The sequence below is a fragment of the Oryx dammah genome, unplaced genomic scaffold (assembly GCF_014754425.2).
Source record: "Oryx dammah isolate SB20612 unplaced genomic scaffold, SCBI_Odam_1.1 HiC_scaffold_4, whole genome shotgun sequence".
Lineage (NCBI taxonomy): Eukaryota > Metazoa > Chordata > Mammalia > Artiodactyla > Bovidae > Oryx > Oryx dammah.
Window position 1 is genome coordinate 17484446 of NW_024070188.1, and position 20327 is coordinate 17504772.

The following is a 20327-nucleotide window of genomic DNA, read 5'->3' on the forward strand; positions in this document are numbered from 1 at the left end:
TAAGTGTGCCATCAGTTCTTCCTTGTTACTTGGTTTTCCCCAACATAGCTGCTTGCTTCTTCAAAGCCAACAGAAGAAAGAGACACTCCACCAAGAATGGCATCAGTTCAGTTCAGTTTAGTTCAGTTCAGTTCAGTCGCTCAGTCGTGTCCAACTCTTTGCGACCCCATGAATCCCAGCATGCCAGGCCTCCCTGTCCATCACCACCTCCCGGAGTTCACTCAGACTCGCATCCATTGAGTCAGTGATGCCATCCAGCCATCTCATCCTCTGTCGTCCCCTTCTTCTCCTGCCCCCAATCCCTCCCAGCATCAAAGTCTTCTCCAGTGAGTCAACTCTTCGCATGAGGTGGCCAAAGTCCTGGAGTTTCAGCTTTAGCATCATTCCTTCCAAAGAAATCCCAGGGTTGATCTCCTTTAGAATGGACTGGTTGGATCTCCTTGCAGTCCAAGGGACTCTCAAGAGTCTTCTCCAACACCACAGTTCAAAAGCATCAATTCTTCGGTGCTCAGCCTTCTTCACAGTCCAACCTCACATCCATTCATGACTACTGGAAAAACCATAGCCTTGACTAGACAGACCTTAGTCGGCAAAGTAATGTCTCTGCTTTTGAATATGCTATTTAGGTTGCTCATAACTTTCCTTCCAAGGAGTAAGTGTCTTTTAATTTCATGGCTGCAATCACCATCTGCAGTGATTTTGGAGCCCAAAAAATAAAGTCTGGCACTGTTTCCACTGTTTCCCCATCTGTTTCCCATGAAGTGATGGGACCAGATGCCATGATCTTCGTTTTCTGAATGTTGAGCTTTAAGCCAACTTTTTCACTCTCCTCTTTCACTTTCATCAAGAGGCTTTTTAGTTCCTCTTCACTTTCTGCCCTAAGGGTGGTGTCATCTGCACATCTGAGGTGATTGATATTTCTCCCGGCAGTCTTGATTCCAGCTTGTGTTTCTTCCAGTCCGGCGTTTCTCATGATGTGCTCTGCATATAAGTTAAATAAGCAGGGTGACAATATACAGCCTTGACGTACTCCTTTTCCTATTTGGAACCAGTCTGTTGTTCCATGTCCACTTCTAACTGTTGCTTCCTGGCCTGCATACAGATTTCTCAAGAGGCAGGTTAGGTGGTCTGGGATTCCCATCTCTTTCAGAATTTTCCACAGTTTATTGTGATCCACACAGTCAAAGGCTTTGGCATGGTCAATAAAGCAGAAATAGATGTTCTTCTGAAACTCTCTTGCTTTTTCCATGATCCAGCGGATGTTAGCAATTTGATCTCTGGTTCCTCTGCCTTTTCTAAAACCAGCTTGAACATCAGGAAGTTAACGGCTCAACCGTATTGCTGAAGCCTGCCTTGGAGAATTTTGAGCATTACTTTACTAGCATGTGAGATGAGTGCAATTGTGCGGTAGTTTGAGCATTCTTTGGCATTGCCTTTGTTTGGGATTGGAATGAAAACTGACCTTTTTCAGTCCTGTGGCCACTGCTGAGTTTTCCAAATTTGCTGGCGTATTGAGTGCAGCACTTTCACAGCATCATCTTTCAGGATTTGAAAGAGCTCAACTGGAATTCCATCACCTCCACTAGCTTTGTTCATAGTGATGCTTTCTAAGGCCCACTGGACTTCACATTCCAGGATGTCTGGCTCTAGATGAGTGATCACACTATCGTGATTATCCGGGTCGTGAAGATCCTTTTTGTACAGTTCTTCTGTGTATTCTTGCCACCTCTTCTTAACATCTTCTGCTTCTGTTAGGTTCATACCATTTCTGTCCTCTATCGAGCCCATCTTTGCATGAAATGTTCCCTTGGTTTCTCTAATTTTCTTGAAGAGATCTCTAGTCTTTCCCATTCTATTGTTTTCCTCTATTTCTTTGCATTGATCGCTGAAGAAGGCTTTCTTATCTCTTCTTGCTATTCTTTGGAACTCTGCATTCAGATGCTTATATCTTTCCTTTTCTCCTTTGCTTTTTGCTTCTCTTCTTTTCACAGCTATTTGTAAGGCCTCCCCAGACAGCCATTTTGCTTTTTTGCATTTCTTTTCCATGGGGATGGTCTTGATCCCTGTCTCCTGTACAGTGTCACGAACCTCATTCCATAGTTCATCAGGCACTCTATCTATCAGATCTAGGCCCTTAAATCTATTTCTCACTTCCACTGTATAGTCATAAGGGATTTGATTGAGGTCATACCTGGATGGTCTAGCGGTTTTCCCTACTTTCTTCAATTTCAGTCTGAATTTGGTAATAAGGAGTTCATGATCTGAGCCACAGTCAGCTCCTGGTCTTGTTTTTGTTGACTGTATAGAGCTTCTCCATCTTTGGCTGCAAAGAATGTAATCAATCTGATTTCGGTGTTGACCATCTGGTGATGTCCATGTGTAGAGTTTTCTCTTGTGTTGTTGGAAGAGGGTGTTTGCTATGACCAGTGCATTTTCTTGGCAAAACTCTATTAGTCTTTGCCCTGCTTCATTCCATATTCCAAGGCCAAATTTGCCTGTTACTCCAGGTGTTTCTTGACTTCCTACGTTTGCATTCCAGTCCCGTATAATGAAAAGGACATCTTTTTTGGGTGTTAGTTCTAAAAGGTCTTGTAGGTCTTCATAGAACCATTCAACTTCAGCTTCTTCAGTGTTACTGGTTGGGGATAAGAATGGCATAAGTAATCTCAGTTCTGTACTTACCAAGTTCCTCATATTATCAGGATAAAAATGGCATAGTCTTACGTAATCACATTTAGGTAATTCCATCTGTCCAATAACCTTTAACTAGAGGCAAGACACAGATCCTGCGTACATTTTAGAGAAGAGAATCACACAAAGACATAGGTACCAGGAGGGTGGGATCATGAGGCCTACCCTAAACGTCTACCTGCCACAGAGCCATTTTTTTTCTAATAAATAGATCCTCTATGACAATACCCTGTTTTAAGCTAGTGCCTTATCTAAATTATCACTATGTCTTTTTCTACACTGGTACCTCTGCTTCTGTCCCTGCCTAATTTTGGCCTGTTCTACACGCAGCAGTAAGAGTGATCCCAGTAAAATGCAAATCAAGTAATCTCAGTTCTGTACTTACCAAGTTCCTCATATTATCAGGATGAGACAAGACTTCAGTGGAATTTATGTGTCACCAAAGTAAAGTATAGACTTTCTACAGTGACCTGAGAGTCCTGTATGATCTTGACTCCTAATTTTACTCTAACCTCATCTCCAAATACTTCTCCTTTGCTTTTTCCACTTCAGCTGCATTGGCTTCCTTGTGCTCAGTTGCTCAGTCATTTCCGACTCTTTGTGGCCCATGGACTGTAGCCGGTCAGGCTCCTCTGCCCATGGAATTTTCCAGGAAAGAACCCCTGGAGTGGGGAGCCACTTCCTACTCCAGGGGATCTTCCCAACCCAGGGGTTGAACCCGTGTCTCGTGCATCTCCTGCTTTGGCAGGCAGATTCTTTACCTCTCGCGCCACATTGACTCCTTTCCTGTTCTTCAAACAGGCAGGTGTGGTCTCACCTTTAGTTGCTAGCTCAAGCTATTTGCTGTCTTAGAGCAGTTTTTCCTCAGATAGCTCCATGGGTTGTTTCTTTATTTCTTTTAGGTCTTTACCCAGTGTCACCTTGATGAGGTCTTTCCTAACTACCTTATTTTAAATTGGGTACAGTGATCCATCCCCACTGCTCTCTTGCTACAACTCCTTACTCATTTCCCTGTTTTAGTTACATCCGTGCTGTGTTTTAAGTTTGTATTTTGTTCCTTGTTCCCCTCTTCTAGTATTTTGGCATTCCGTAAGGACTGGGATTTTTGTCTATTTGTGTTTGGTGAGGTATCTTCAGCACTTAAAGCAGTAGTAGGCACTTAGTAGGTATTTAGCCAGTATTTCTTAAAATTAAGTAAATTGAATTTTATGTAATGAGGATGAGTAGTTTCCAAATAAACAGTTTTATCATCTTCTGATAATGAAAAGCATTATTTCTTTTCAGGTAACATTCTTTTTCTCATCTTTTTTGCATTGGCTTAAACTTCTAAAACAATGCTAAATAATGGACTGTTTTGCTTTCCTCCTTACCTCAGTGGGAATGCTTTTCCCCTTTATACTTTCAGCTCTTGCATTGAAATGAATTTGTCTCCTTAAAGAAATAACCTTTTTTTTAAATTTAATTAACATTTTTTGGAAAATATGGAGTAGACTGTGAATGTTGAATCTTAAATCAAGGAGCTTTTAGGCATCTGGTCAGATGATTATTTGATTATTTTCTATTACATATGGATGCCATGAATTACCTCAGGAGATGTTTTAACATTAAGCTAGCCTTTTCTTCCTGGAATGAACTGTATTTGATCACAGTATGCTGTTCTTTTAATTTATTGCTGGATCAAATTTGTGAAACTCTCCATTATTCCTAGTATTTGATTTTAAAAGTAAAATTTTAAAAGTCTTACCTCATTTGTTAAAATTTCTATTTGCTGCTGCTGCTGCTGCTAAGTCGCTTCAGTCATGTCTGACTCTGTGTGACCCCATAGACAGCAGCCCACCAGGCTCCCCTGTCCCTGGGATTCTCCAGGCAAGAACACTGGAGTGGGTTGCCATTTCCTTCTCCGAAAGTTTCTATTTACTCATTCTCTAATGAGAATTCAGTCCAGGCATGCATTTGCTTTCACAGATACTCTAACTCACCTTGGATCATCTTATTGTTCATCTGGATTCTATGGACTCCTCCTTTTAAATCATAAACTAGAGCATGCTGAGGTTGTTTTCACTACCCGTTCACTGATTTAATAGCCTGAAGAAAGTAGAAAGGTTACTAGATGCACCCTAAATCTTTATAACTTAAAGCCTTATTACTTAGTTTCCCACAACTTGATTCTTATTTTTCTAACAAAACATCTAGAGTTATCCTTAGTATTTTTCTTATTTTTGCTCCAAATATTCAGTCTATCAGGAAATTCTATCTGCCCCTGACATATTTTAAATTCCTCTATATATTTGCATCTGTTTGTATTTTCTTTTGTTTATTCATGTCACTACTGCTGCTGCTGCTGCTGCTAAGTCGCTTCAGTCGTGTCCGACTCTGCGCGACCCCATAGACGGCAGCCCACCAGGCTCCCCCGTCCCCGGGATTCTCCAGGCAAGAACACTGGGGGTTGCCGTTCCCTTCTCCAGTGCAGGAAACTGAAAAGTGAAAGTGAAGTCGCTCAGTCATGTCCTACTCTTCGAGACCCCATGGACTGCAGCCTATCAGGCTCCTCTGCCCATGGGATTTTCCAGGCAAGAGTACTGGAGTGGGGTGCCATTGCCTTCTCCCCATGTCATTACTACAGGTTAAAAATGACCACAGTTTTGTAATGTGTGTTAATATCTGATTTTAGACCTCCTCCCAGTGTGGTTTCATTGTCCTGCTGGTGTTGAATGTTGCTATGGATATGTCTGAGAACAGCTTGATTCCCTGCCCCCAGCCCCACCTCTCTTAGTGACTCTTCCTGGATACCCCAATGGTCTTTCTCTAAATGTAATAGCTTTACTAGGCTCTGTCTCAGTGTTGACTCTTCTGATTTCAGTTTACTTATGGACATGCTGTCACTTTATATACTTAGATTCGTGGTGATTTTTTCTTGGAAAGAATTTGACTAGTATCTCTAAAGGTGTGTCCTGTTTGGTTATTTCGGTTTTCTCTTCAAACACTAATTTAAACTCCTTGTTTTCATTATATTTTTCGTACTTTTCTGTTGCCTATGCATTTATTCTGCTTTTAGCAGCATCTGTCCTTTTTTGCTGTTTGTAGTTGTACTTTAATTCCTGCGACACTTTCATTTCTTCTGCTTCTTTCCTTAGCTCTGCCAGTTCATGTTTTATCTTTTCTGGTTGTTTTGCTGCTTCTTCCCTGTGCTTATACAGCTCTGCTTTGTGCAAAGAACTTGTTGGACACTATTGCTTTACATTAAACGTTTTAACTAAAGAGATAATTGATGTATAATATTCTGTAAGTTATACAGCCTGTTGATCTGATACATTTTATTTAACTTAAAAATTACAGACAATTATTTGGTCATAGTTTTCAAGTTATAATGACAGCTCTCTGTGTGTATATGTATGTGTGTGTTTGTGTTTGCCATCTGCTCATCCTGTTATTTTGTCCTTTTTCTTGGAGCACCTTTGGATGCATCCTGTGATATTTCTTTTTGGAGGGATGTGAGTTTTTTCATCAGCTATTATTGGAAGCTTGTGTTGAAGAGAAATTACGGTCATATTCCAATTAGTTGAACCCTTCCTGTGGGCCTAAGTTTTGGGATTTGTGTATGTTTTTGTGTTGTCCCTGCCAATCTCAATATGGAGGGTAGTCAGTTTTAACTATTAATAATTGTCTCTATAATCTATAACCAGTAACTAGTAATTGATTTGTCTGTGACTCCACCTTCTACCTGTTTGTTTTGTTATAGGAACCATAAAAGGACCAGAGATTTTCCGCTTCTGTCTCATGAATTCTGTTTCCATTGTTGCAAACAGAGGATTAGGTTTTTCATCTGAGTATACTCATTTTTTTTAATGCTTTTATGAATTTGGGGGGGGAATTAATCTTTTTATTTTTCATTGACAGCCATGATGTCCTTTCTTAGTTTCTTTCCTCCCATAGTCATCTTTGCCCAAGTTTGAGTGCCCTTGACTGTCCTTCAGCTCCTTTTGTAGCTAAATATTTTTATAATCTTTTCTTTCCTTCTCAATTCTTGGGGTTATTTTTAGACTTAGAGAAGGGAAATACCAATTTATACTACCATCTTTAAACTAGAAGTCTAAGTAGTTTTTTTGTTTGTTTTATCTAGCACAAATTTTTTTTATAAACTAAATATGAAACATTATCTAAATTGATGATAGTAGATTTTCTCTTAGTTTTATATGCATTTGGTCATTTTCACCAAGTTCTGGGGAGTGATGTTGAATTGCTCTTAAATGCATCCATCAGGTATTTTTCTGCAGATGCTATCGAATAGGTAAAGCATATGATTGTACCAAAATTGAAAAACTATAAAAGATGTACTGTGAGAAATATATTCCCTTAGTCTGTCAGATTACACCCCCACCCCATCTAACAGTTATTGCCAGTTTCATTCTGTTCTTGGAGAGAAATTCTATGTAAAAACAAAGAGACACAGATCTATAGAACAGACTTTTGGACTCTGAGGGAGAGGGAGAGGGTGGGATGATTTGGGAGAATGGCATTGAAATGTATACTATCATATAAGAAACGAATCGCCAGTCTATGTTCAATACAGGATACAGGATGCTTGGGGCTGGTGCACAGGGATGATCCAGAGAGATGATATGGGGTGGGAGGGGGGAGGGGGGTTCAGGATTGGGAATTCATGTACATCCGTGGTGGATTCATATCAATATATGGCAAAACCAATACAATATTGTAAAGTAAAATAAAGTAAAAATGAAAATTAAAAAAAAACCAAATATGTATTTACATGGATATTTAAATGTTTCTCAATTTTTGTTCAAATGCTATCACTGTACACATTTTGTGCCTCTGCTTTTTCACTTAACATACCTTGGAGGTGATTCCTGTATTCCTCAAAAATACACTTTTACAGTTTTTGGTTGAATCATGAGTCAAGACAGAATCTTCAGATTTATTTTATTTTTCTTTTTAATTTATAACTTCCTTTACCCCCTCTTTTTAAAGTGAACCTTCTTTTTCTTTTCTTGTTTTCCTGAAGAAATACATAATGTGCAGAAGTCTCCAAATTCTAGCTTTGGGTTGACTCTTTCTCCCTTGGGTGTCTTTTTACCATATTTCTCTGAGCCTTATATTTCCTATAAACTGATAATGAGATAGCTTGGATTGGTTAGTTTCAGGTTCAGTTTTCTTGGCAAGAATATTTCATAGACAGTGCACTGTACATCCTCTTGCATCACAATAGGACCCATGTGATTTCTATGTTTAGTGATGTTAAGATAGATCAGTGTGTTTAGGTGTTTTCAGCTCTATCTGACCGTTATAAAGTTAGCCATTGACATTTCACCTGGTGAACATTTCCTGTATTGATAGCGAAAAAATTCTGTCATTCCTTGTATATTTAATTTGGTGTAAAGTGATGGCAATCTGTAGTTTTTATAGGTTTGCTAGTGTTCCCTATTTTTTTAAGAGCACTGTCTTTTTTAATAGTTTTATTTATTTATTTATGGCTGTGCGGAGTCTTGGCTGCTGCTTGGGCTTTTCTCTAGTCGCAGCAAGTGAGGGTGCGCTCTAGTTGCTGTGCATGGGCTTCTCCTTGTGGTGGCGTCTCTGGCTGTGGAGCACGGGCTCTAGAGGGAGTGGGCCTCCGTAGTTGTAGCCCACAGGCTCTGTAGTTGCGGAGTATGGGCTTAGCTGCTCCACGGTATGTGAGATCTTCCCAGGTTAGGAACTGAGTCATGTCTTTCTCACTTTACTGCTGAGCCACCAGGGAAGACCCCTTAATTTTTAAATTATTAGTTGAGAAGATTCCTAGATTTAAATCAATTTTTAACATAGATTAGAAATTACCCATGGTCCTTAAATAGTATTTCAATAAGAAAATCTTTTGAAGTCAGTTATTTAAAATATATGTGAAATAACTGCCTAATTTTACTTACAAAATTTGTGTTTCCATGTATAGGTGTTTGAGACACCAAGAGACTCTCTAAATTTTTAGGATGTATTTTAGAATATCTATTTTTATTGTTCCTTTTTATATAGGTTATTAAGTGTGGTATGCTGTGATCTAGACACTCTTCTTCTATTAGAGGCTCAGTATCAAGTATCTGAAATGTTACTAAATGCTCAAGAAGAAAATACCCTAGAAACCTCTGAAAGTCACAGGTAAAAATTTTGGTACAGTTTATTTCATGTTTTCCATTATTTGAATTCAGTAGATTTAAATAAGAGTAAAAAGCAATTAAAGCATAAATGTCAGTTAAAAAGATTGTGAATGACGTTTTTGGAAATGGCTTTCAGAGTACTACTTTCTAAGTTTCTGTTTAGTTTTTTATGTTTTAGTTAAATACTGACTTTATTAAGTTGTGTCACCTTTAAATTCAGACTGCATGAGAAAGATGACCCACTAAACAAAATGTCTGATTTTTGTGCCTCTTATAGAGGTAATTTTTACTTCCTTTTCTTAATTATGTTAGTTCACAGTCATAAATTCTGATTATTATGAAACAATGTTATGGTAATATCTTCAAAACTTCTTTCTACTAAAATGTCATACTTGACATTACCTTGATTTGTTTGACATATGCTGGATACACATTCAGTAGCTGGCATTATTTTTGTGTCCGTAATTTTAAAAAAAGTGTTGCTCCACCCTAGCTAGGCCTTGCAAAAATAGTATAGATCAGGCTATATTGTTGAATACTCTAGTTTTGATATAGAGGATAGTATTAACAGCTGCCCTAGTGACTCAGATGGTAAAGCACCTGTCTGCAATGCAGGAGACCCAGGTTCAATTCCTGGGTTGGGAAGATGCCCTGGAGAAGAAAATGACAGACCACTCCAGTAATCTTGCCTAGAAAATCCCATAGACAGAGGAGCCTGGTAGGCTACAGTCCATGGGGTCACAAAGAGTCGGACATGACTGAGCGACTTCACTTCACTTCATTAACAGCTGCAGGAAGTGTGGAGGATGCAACATTTAGAATTTGAAATAGGATATTTGGCCTAGAACTTACAGCAGAAAGCAAAGAGAAACTAAAGAGCCTCTTGATGATGGTGAAAGAGGAGAATGAAAAAGCTGGTGTGAAACTCAGCATTCAGAAAACTAAGATCATGGCATCCTGTCCCATCAGTTCATCGCAAAAAGAAAGGGGAAAAGTGAAAACAATGATAGGTTTTCTTTTCTTGGACTCCAAAATCACTGTGAACAATGACTGCAGCCATGAAATTCAAAGACGCTTGCTCCTTGGAAGGAAAGCTGTGACAATCCTAGGTGGTGTGTTAGAAAGCAAAAACATCACTTTGCCAGCAAAGATCTGTACAGTCAAAGCTATAGTTTTTTCTGCAGTCATGTACAGATGTGAGAGTTGGACCATAAAGAAGTTTGACTGCCAAAGAATTGATGCTTTAGAATTGATGCTTTTGAACTGTGGTGCTAGAAAAGACTCTTGAGAGTCCCTCGTACTGCAGGGAGATGAAAACAGTCAATCCTAAAGGAAATCAACCTGAAAATTCATTGAAAAGACTGATGCTGAAGCTGAAGCTCCAATATTTTGGCCACTTGAAGGCAAAACGAGAAGGGGACAGTGGAGAATGAGATGGTTAGATATCATCACTGACTTGATGGACATGAATTTAAGTAAACTCTGGAACTTAGTGGAGGACAGAGGAGCCTGGGGTGCTACAGTCCGTGGGGACACAAAAAGTCAGACACGACTTAGCAACTGAGTAACAACAACTAGAACTGAAGGGAACATTGACTAAAAATGTGGTAAAGTTGTTGTGGAAGTAATGCCTGTCTTCATGTCATTTCTTTTTGACATATAGCATTTGTCAAGAAAATATTCTTCATATCATTCATTTCATTATATCAATTATATCTCCAATTCTTTGTTCCTTAGGTCGGAAAGCTGTAAGATAAAGGTGAATTTATCTCTCCTCTTTCTACAGAAACTGTATTGCTTTTTTCCTTATGCATTGCACTGACATGCTCTTAAAATTAAATCATATTTAATTAAGGCAGTAACAATTGGTATGTTTATTTTTCAGGGAGTTTATAATTGATAGCTTATCAGTAGAGAGAAATCATGTTCTTGTTAGAATAAATCTTATTGGTGGGCCAATGGAACGAATTTTGCCTCCAAGGTTACTGGAGAAGGTAAGTGGAGTAAATGGGGGGGAGAATGTTTTTCAAATGTATTTTAAAGCAAGGTAGCCAACTCAAATGACAGTTAGGATACAAGTGAACAGTTCCTAATGAAAATAGTATTTTTCATGACAAGATGTCACAAGTGGTAGTTTGTGTTGCAGAATAGGATATTATTTTATAAAAAAACTTGTCATTTTCCTTGTGTGTCTTTGCATTTTTTTCACTTTTAAAATCTTTCTCCCTCATGATACTTAATTTTTATTGAAGTGAAGTGAAGTCGCTCAGTCGTGTCCGACTCCTGCGACCCCATTGACTGTAGCCTACCAGACTCCTCTGTCCATGGAATTTTCCAGGCAAGAGTACTGGAGTAAATTGCCATTTCCTTCTCCAGGGGATCTTCCTGACCCAGGGATTGAACCCAGGTCTCCCGCATTGTAGACAGACACTTTACCATCTGAGCCACATGACTAATTTTGTTGAATTTCATTGGCAATATTGAATACCTCTTTTTTCATCAGAATCCATAGAGTTTGGTTGTCTCTGGAAGGGTTTTTTGTTGTTGTTGTACGAAGTGCACTTGTTTTAACTTTTCACACCAAGAATGGTGAGGTTGAAATGATTACAGTGCAAGAGAAATAGCTTTGTGACCAATCTGATTATAGAATTATCATATTTGTCTTCAGTATTTAATGTTTCTGTATTTCATTTTAGTTAGTATCCATTAGAATATTGAATTATAAGATAGCTTTTGGTTAGTTATATTACAACTCTAGAATTTGTGAAACAAGAGCCAATTTAAATGTCACTTCAAAAAATCTTAAAATTTGATATTAAACTAGTTCCTAAAGTCATCTGTTTGGCTTCTTTTTTAGGGTGATGAACCATATCCTTGGCCAATGTTTTCATCATACCCTTTACCAAACTGCTATTTGTCAGACTGTGTTACAAGAAGTACTGATCTAAAACAAGGTAAAGTGTTTATCATCAAGTGCCATGTTTTAGTGCTTGTTTTTTTTTTACTTTGAAAAAAAGACATAAAGTAATTTGAAGACATTAATACTATTTTTCTTTCAGTTTGTACATGTGGATAGATTTATGTCTATTCCTTTTTAAGTTTTCTTTATTTCACATATTCTTTACTAAACTAATATTTATATGATGCTGAATAATTCTTATCAGATCCTTTTGTGTTTGTTTTAAAAGGGGAATTAGCGATTTTCGATGAATTAATTCTAGATATGTAGAAGTAGCCCACCAGGCTTCTCTGTCCCTGCACATTCTCCAAGCAAGAATACTGGAGTGGGTTGCCATGCCCTCCTCAGAACTTTATTCAACAGATTAATGTTTTTTTTTATACTTGTGCCACATGTAAGTCCTGTGTGCTCGAGACTTGAAATGTTATATAAATGTAGTAAAACACAAAAATTTTAAATGTCAGCTATTCATGACCTTTTAGAGAACACAGTCAAGTAATTAGACAATTGTATAGTATTACAGTGTGACCAACCTAGATAGCATATTCAAAAGCAGAGACATTACTTTGTCAACAAAGGTCCATCTAGTCAAGGCTATGGTTTTTTCCAGTAGTCATGTATGGATGTGAGAGTTGGCCTGTGAAGAAAGCTAAGCGCCAAAGGATTGATGCTTTTGAACTGTGGTGTTGGAGAAGACTCTTGAGAGTCCCTTGGACTGCAAGGAGATCCAACCAGTCCATCCTAAAGTAGACCAGTCCTGGGTGTTCTTTGGAAGAAATGGTGCCAATACTTTGGCCACCTCATGCGAAGAGTTGACTCATTGGGAAAACTCTGATGCTGGGAAGGATTGGGTGCAGGAGGAGAAGGGGACGACAGAGGATGAGATGGCTGGATGGCATCACTGACTTGATGGACATGGGTTTGAGTGAGCTCCGGGAGTTGGTGATGGACAGGGAGGCCTGGCGTGCTGCGATTCACGGCTGAGCGACTGAACTGACTGAACTGACAATGTGATAGGAACTAAGTAGAAAATGTAGCATGCTAGGAGAGTTCATAAAGCAGATGCTCTTCCGAAGAACATAAAGTTTAATGTAAGACATGAAGTAGGTATTTTCTGGGTATTAAAAGAGCATTTTTGACAGGAACCAGCAGTGAAACTAAAAGGAGAAAATTAAATTAAGAAGTATAAGTAGTTCAAGGATGTGTGAGATATGATATGTGAGGACAAGCGTGACCAGAGATAAGACTTAGACAGGTAAGCCAGGTTTAATCATAAGGCCTAGGTACCTCAAGTTCAGGTAGTTAGACCTTATCATAAGAGCAGTTAAAAAATCAAGCAGTTTTTAGACTTGAGAATTCTAAGATGAAATATGAAGATATTAAACCATTAATTTGAGAAGTTAACTCTTGATATCAACATGATCTTTGCATTACCATCAAATTTGCATTGGAAAAAAATAACGTATATAATTGATTTCACTGGGTTATATGCCACAGTTATTATTCACAAGTAAGACATTTTTCTTCTTTCATAAAACCATTTACCTTTCCCTCAATTAATAGAGGCCATCAACTGATAAACATTTTTATAGGGAAAGAGAACACGAGGGAATTTTAAAAGCTTTTAATATTGTCTTTTACAATTTTGCCTGTGTGTTTTTCTATTTGACCTAATTCAGAGATGTGGGGTTAAGATTAAGTATTTTTTAAGAAGAGACGCTTGAAAGAATATCATTTTGGACTCTTTGCACTGACTTGTATCTCTCAGTGAACCCCATCTTTACTCTTATGTTTTTCTATGCTACTTTCAGTCTTTTAGCCAGTCTTAAGTATTCTGATATTCTTTCTTTAGGTTTCATCATTTATTCATCTACTCATTCCTTTATTCAGCATGTTTTGTGAGTGCTGATTATCAGTTACTTCACTAAGCCCTGGAGATAAGATGAGGTGTTAAGACATGGTCTATTCTCCCTGCCCCAACCCTTCAGCCCTTTTCCTTGTCTCCAAATAACATTACTATCTTTGCTAAGTTTCACTTGGAAACAAATATATCTTTTCTTTTGAACAGCAAATTGACTCATTATCAATCTTATTTTGTGACTGCCATATTAGATAATTTGTTTCTTCAAATTAGTTTGATTAAAAAAATATGGTTTATTTGAAACTGACCAAGGCAGACAAATCAGAAAATAAGATTAAATTGATAGTTCGCTGAGAAGCTCAGAGGAGTATAACTTTATTCCCTGTTCTACTCTTGTAAGTGATTTAGAAAAGGGAGTAATAATAGCTTCTCTTTCTAGCCCAGAAGATCACTTGCAGAATGGTTGTTAACCTCTAGTGAGCCCGTAGTGCTTCCAGGCAGCCACACGGTGTGTCCCCAGTTCAGTGTACTCTCCTAGATGACTTATTTTCAAATCTTCTCATTAATTGACCCTTCCTCACCTCTTCCCAATCTTTCCTGTCAGATAACTGTTTTCCTTTTTTTTTTTTTTCCCCCCAAACTGAAGAAATAGAAGCTATCAGCTTCCATATACTCCTGATACATATTGGCTGACTCAGCTACATCTGTACCAATTTAGGTTTTGCATTACTATGAATGAAACTGCAAATATTACTTAAACATGCCAGGTTCTTCAGTTGTGCAATACATTCCATCCTCTTTCTCAGCAAAGATATTGCTTCTAACTGTTCTCCCTTTTTCCTTATTGCTTTTTCATGGAATTATGGGATTAGGGGATGGGAGCTTGGTAGAGCTCTCCACTGTAGCTTTTCCATAAGCCATCCAGCATGCTATTAATTTTTCCATATTTAAAATATCTTCTTTTGAACTTGCTTTCCCTTCCCTACAATTTCATTTCCTCCCACTGCAAAATTCCTTCAAGGAATTGTCTAATATTAGTATTGTAGTTGCAATGGTATCCCGCTCCAGCACTCTTGCTTGGAAAATCCCATGGATGGAGGAGCCTGGTAGGCTGCAGTCCATGGGGTCGCTAGGAGTCGGACACGACTGAGAGACTTCACTTTCACTTTTCACTTTCATGCATTGGAGAAGGCAATAGCAACCCACTCCAGTGTTCTTGCCTGGAGAATCCCAGGGACGGGGCGCCTGGTGGGCTGCCATCTCTGGGGTCGCACAGAGTCGGACATGACTGAAGCAACTTAGCAGCAGCACCAGTGTTATAGTTATTCTCTTTCTGTGTTCTCTTGAATTCTCTTGAAAGCTAATCAGGCTTTCACCTCTGCCATTCTACCAGGGTTAAATCAGTGGGTCAGATCTCAGTACTCATCCTGTTAAACTTAGCTTTATCACTTGACATGTTTGATGCCTCTGCTTTTTGAAACATTGTCTTATTTGGCTTTCAGAAAGTACATTATCTGATTATTCCCCCTACCCCCTTGAATTTCTGGCAAATTCTTCATCTTTGTCAGATCTTTCAGGTCTCTCCAAACTCTAAACTTTGGAGTGCCCCTCAGTTCTCAGTTGTCTTTTTTTGTGAGTGAGTGTATTCTTTTGGGGATTTCATCTAGTATTATGACTAAAATACTGTCCAGTATACACAGATTTATATCTTTAACCTGTGTCTCTAGTTGACTCTGTACTCGTATCTGTTTACTTGATACCTTTGCTAGGGTGGTTAGTAAATATGTCAAATTTAACAACTATGAGATAAACTCCTGATACTCTTCCAAAATCTATTCCTTTGGTAAGTAAGTAAGTAAGTGAAGTTGCTCAGTCGTGTCCAACTCTTTGCGACCCCATGGACTGTAGCCTACCAGTCTCCTCTGTCTATGGGATTTTCCAGGCAAGAGTACTGGAGTGGGTTGCCATTTCCTTCTCCAGGGGATCTTCCCAACCCAGGGATCAAACCTGGGTCTCCCGCACTGCAGGCAGATGCTTTACCCTCTGAGCCACCAGGGAAGAAATGACAACTCTGTGCTTCCATTTCTTCAGGCAATAAAGTTGAAGACTTTTTATTGACTCTCTTTCTCTTCATAACCTGCATCTGTGAGTGAGTGAAATCGCTCAGTCGTGTCTGACTCTTTGCAACCTCATGGACTGTAGCCCTCCAGAATCCTCCATCCATGGGATTTTCCAGAATATCCATGGGATATTTCCATCCATGGGAATATCCAAAATCCTCCATCCATGGGAATTTCCAAAATATCCATGGGATATTTCCAAGAATACTGGAATGGGTTGTCATTTCCTTCTGCAGGGGATCTTCCTGACCCAGGATCAAACTCAACTCTCCCACATTGCAGGCAGACTCTTTACTGGCTGAGCCATTTCTGTTGATTCTCCATACCTCAAACAAAACCACTTTTCTCTCATCCACTACTCAGTCTCATCTCTCACTGTACTGTTTTAGTAACCTGTTCAGTTTGTTAACACAGCAGCAAGAGTAATACTGTTGAAATGTGGTTGGATTATTTTTACTCCTCTAACTGAAACCCTCTAATGACTTCCCTATAATCTACAAGGCCCAATTTCTGTCACATGTCCTATTTTAGTTTAATACAATTTCAGGTCTCTTTATTTAATTTCATATTTTCCCACCATACTGGGCAGCAACTTCTAGTTACCTTTCTGTTAGTGCCTAGAACCCAAGTGTTTGAATAAGATATTTTTCTCAATTTTACAGCAATACTTAATACTTCCTACTAATGGTGGTCCTGACATTACTGTGATTCTGATAAGCAGGACAGAATGATCTAGCCAGTCAGTGGATAGCCCAAGAGGTACCACAGGAAGGGATTTTACATAGATACATTTTGAGTCAAATATGAATCATACTTATGTCATTCTTATATTGCAGATGTTTCACTGACCCTATACTTATAGAAGAACAGCAGATAATGGGAGAGGAAATCAGAAGCATGTCCAAATTTCAGTAGTACCTAAAGGAGTATACTGATGATGTCCCTGTAACCTCTGTGAGAATAATGGAGCCAGACATATTTCTAGCATATACAAAACTAAATTGAAAGTAATGTTCCTCGTTAAACACTGTTCAATAAGTTGAACATAAATTATGCATTTAAGCTAGTAATTATGCATTTAAGCTGCTTAGGCTAGTAATAGCTGTTTTAAAGGCAAGAGTTCATATACTTGCCATTTTGCTTTTTCAATTTGCGGATAATGATTCACTGATTCTGATAGGTGTTGTTTTAGTATTTGCAATGCAGTATTCTGAGATATCATTTCATTGTTGTGGAAAAAAATCACTTTAGTTGTATGCACATGCTGACATTCACCTAATTTGTCTCTCAACTTTTAGATTTATCCTCCTTGCTACAGTTAGCATTTCCTCATCTGTTAAATTGCCTCTTGTTAGTTCCTTGGCATCAGTGTTAGCTATTAGACAATTTATTTTCATCTGTAAATAAGAATCTTGAGGCACCATTTGGTTTAGTTACTTTTCTTTGTACACATTTTTAAGGTCACCATATTAAAATGTAAAAGCCTTTTAAAAAACTGCTAAGTATTATTTATGTACATATGTCACATATGTCGATAATCATAAATCAACTAACATGAAAATTTTTCTTCGAAAATATCATCTCTCTGTTATCTGAGAGTTGAGAAAAGTAGGAAGAAATGTGTTAGTACAGTAACATCGTTTCTGTGTAGAAGATAAGAAAGAGGGAAGGAGAGTTGGAGAAAGAATTGTGCAGTGTTTAAAACCAAATGCCAGTTAGCATGTCAGTGAACTGCTAGAGATTAACTCATAATTCCTTTCCTATATGAAACGGGAAGACTGAGACACCCAAGGAAAAGGTCAGTTTTCATTCCAATCCCACAGAAAGGCAATGCCAAAGAATGCTCAAACCAGCGCACAATTGCACTCATCTCACACGCTAGTAAAATAATGCTCAAAATTCTCCAAGCTAGGCTTCAGCAATACATGAACTGTGAACTTCAAGATGTTCAAGCTGGTTTTAGAAAAGGCAGAGGAACCAGAGATCAAATTGCCAACATCCACTGTATCATCAAAAAAGCAAGAGAATTCCAGAAAAACATCTATTTCTGCTTTATTGACTATGCCAAAGCCTTTGACTGTGCGGATCACAATCAACTGTGGAAAATTCTGAAAGAGATGGGAATACCAGACCACCTGACCTGCCTCTTGAGAAATCTGTATGCAGATGAGGATGCAACAGTTAGAACTGGACATGGAACAACAGACTGGTTCCAAATAGGAAAAGGAGTACATCAAGGCTGTATATTGTCACCCTGCTTATTTAACTTCTGTGCAGAGCACATCATGAGAAACGCTGGGCTGGAAGAAGCACAAGCTGGAATCAAGATTGCTGGGAGAAATATCAATCACCTCAGCTATGCAGATGACACCACCCTTATGGCAGAAAGTGAAGAGGAACTAAAAAGCCTCTTGATGAAAGTGAAAGAGGAGAGTGAAAAAGTTGGCTTAAAGCTCAACATTCAGAAAACGAAGATCATGGCATCTGGTCCCATCACTTCATGGGCAATAGATGGGGCAACAGTGGAACCAGTGTCAGACTTTATTTTTTTGGGCTCCAAAATCACTGGAAATGGTGATTGCAGCCATGAAATTAAAAGACCCTTACTCCTTGGAAGGAAAGTTACGACCAACCTAGATAGCATATTCAAAAGCAGAGACATTACTTTGTCAACAAAGGTCCATCTAGTCAAGGCTCTGGTTTTTCCAGTGGTTATGTATGGATGTGAGAGTTGGACTATGAAGAAAGCTGAGAGCCGAAAAATGGATGCTTTTGAACTGTGGTGCTGGAGAAGACTCTTGAGAGTCCCTTGGACTGCAAGGAGATCCAACCAGTCCATTCTAAAGTAGACCGGTCCTGGGTGTTCTTTGGAAGGACTGATGCTGAGGCTGAAACTCCAGTACTTTGGCCACCTCATGCGAAGAGTTGACTCATTGGAAAAGACCCTGATGCTGGGAGGGATTGGGGGCAGGAGGAGAAGGGGACGACAGAGGATGAGATGGCTGGATGGCATCACTGACTCGACGGATGTGAGTCTGAGTGAAGTCCGGGAGTTGGTGATGGACAGGGAGGCCTGGCGTGCCGTGATTCATGGGGTTGCGAAGTCAGACATGACTGAGCGACTGAACTGAACTGAAGCTAAAACAGGTTTCCCAGGAGTCATTAATTATATCACTAATCAGTGAGTGTGCTCCTCAGTGTTTCATTTTGGTGTATTCAGGATGGGGACTTCTTTCTTTTAGGAGGAAGGGAAATTCAGTACTTCCATACTGAGAAATAAAAATGCCTTGAGTTGGCCAACACACTCTGGTCACTGGTAAGACATAACTTAACAAAATGAGAAATAAGCTCTTCTTACTTCTGTTTCTAGCATCTTCCATTCACTTTATTTTTTATTTTATAAAGTTTATTCAGGCTGAATTATAAAAAACAGCAATCTAATTCATGCCTATATCCTATCTACCTTATTACTGTAGAATTTCCATCTTTATCAAGAAATCACTCAGAAATACATTTACTTTGTTGGGGCTGATATCTTCAAAGTAGAAAGTGTGTTGTTTTGTCATTGCCTTTATGTTTCTCTTATCCCTAACAGGGCCAGCAGTTGCACAGCATTGATTCACAAGATCATTGATGGCCAGGCTGCTGGCAGTGATTGCTTTTATCTTAGAAATTCAAATGGCTATTCATTGAAAGCCTCAAACATATTAGTAACTCCTGATGCAAGTAAACTTATGAATGTTCTGAATTAAAAATGAGCCTAAGAGAAAAAGGAGAATGGGATGACTTATAGTAGCAACTACATTTTAATAAAAGAATGAAAATTGCCAAATTAACAAATGGAGTAGGTTGGATTGCTTTTATTCCTAGTCTGATAAATTATGTAAGATTTAGGATTACTGCTCTTCCTCTAATCAACCAAAAATAGAATCCCATGAGAAAAACAAAGTGCTTTGAAAAATAATGTGTACTACATAAAATGTAATGCAGCGTGATGACAGGTATTGTTTGTTCTGATTTTGAAAGTCTTTGTATTATGTCTTGCACATATAGTTAGTCTATAAATATTTTTGGTGATGAATTCTCCTTTTTTATCAAATATTTATCTAGGGTTTCGTGTCAAGTTAGGCACTTTCTCATTTTTTTTTCTTTCTGTACTATTTCTTCCCTTGGAATTAAAATTTATTTTCTGCAGATAAAAGGTAAATGGCTTTTGTTTGGCATCATCCTGTTAACTGAAAGAATAGGAAAATATGATTATGGTTCCTTTCCAATGTCATAAATCTTGAACTGTAGTTGTTGAGATACTTAGTTTAAAAATCAGAATAAGTGTTTTCTTTTGAATGGTAAAACTCTTCATGTACTTCTTGCATGTTTGAAACAAACATCAATGGCAACTAGCAGAAATAAATCACCTGCTAGTTTAGGTGCAAGTGATAAGGGAGAACTAATTGCTCATTTTTTAAAAAAAACTCTTCACTGATACCTCCTATACTATATGCTTAATTATCACATATTAAAATGAAAAGTGATATGATAATTCTAGAGTATAA

At 38.4% G+C, this 20327-nt stretch overlaps 1 protein-coding gene across 2 annotated transcripts in view; it reads left to right on the top strand.

Annotated features, from left to right (window-relative positions):
* Window positions 1–20327, top strand: part of TBC1D32 (TBC1 domain family member 32) — a 197984-nt gene that overhangs the window by 112941 nt on the left and 64716 nt on the right. For both annotated transcript variants that reach the window (XM_040239024.1, XM_040239025.1), the window contains 3 exons: window positions 8713–8835; window positions 10720–10828; window positions 11692–11788. In XM_040239024.1, coding sequence (XP_040094958.1) covers window positions 8713–8835; window positions 10720–10828; window positions 11692–11788 — 329 coding nt within the window. The remainder of the gene's footprint in view (window positions 1–8712; window positions 8836–10719; window positions 10829–11691; window positions 11789–20327) is intronic.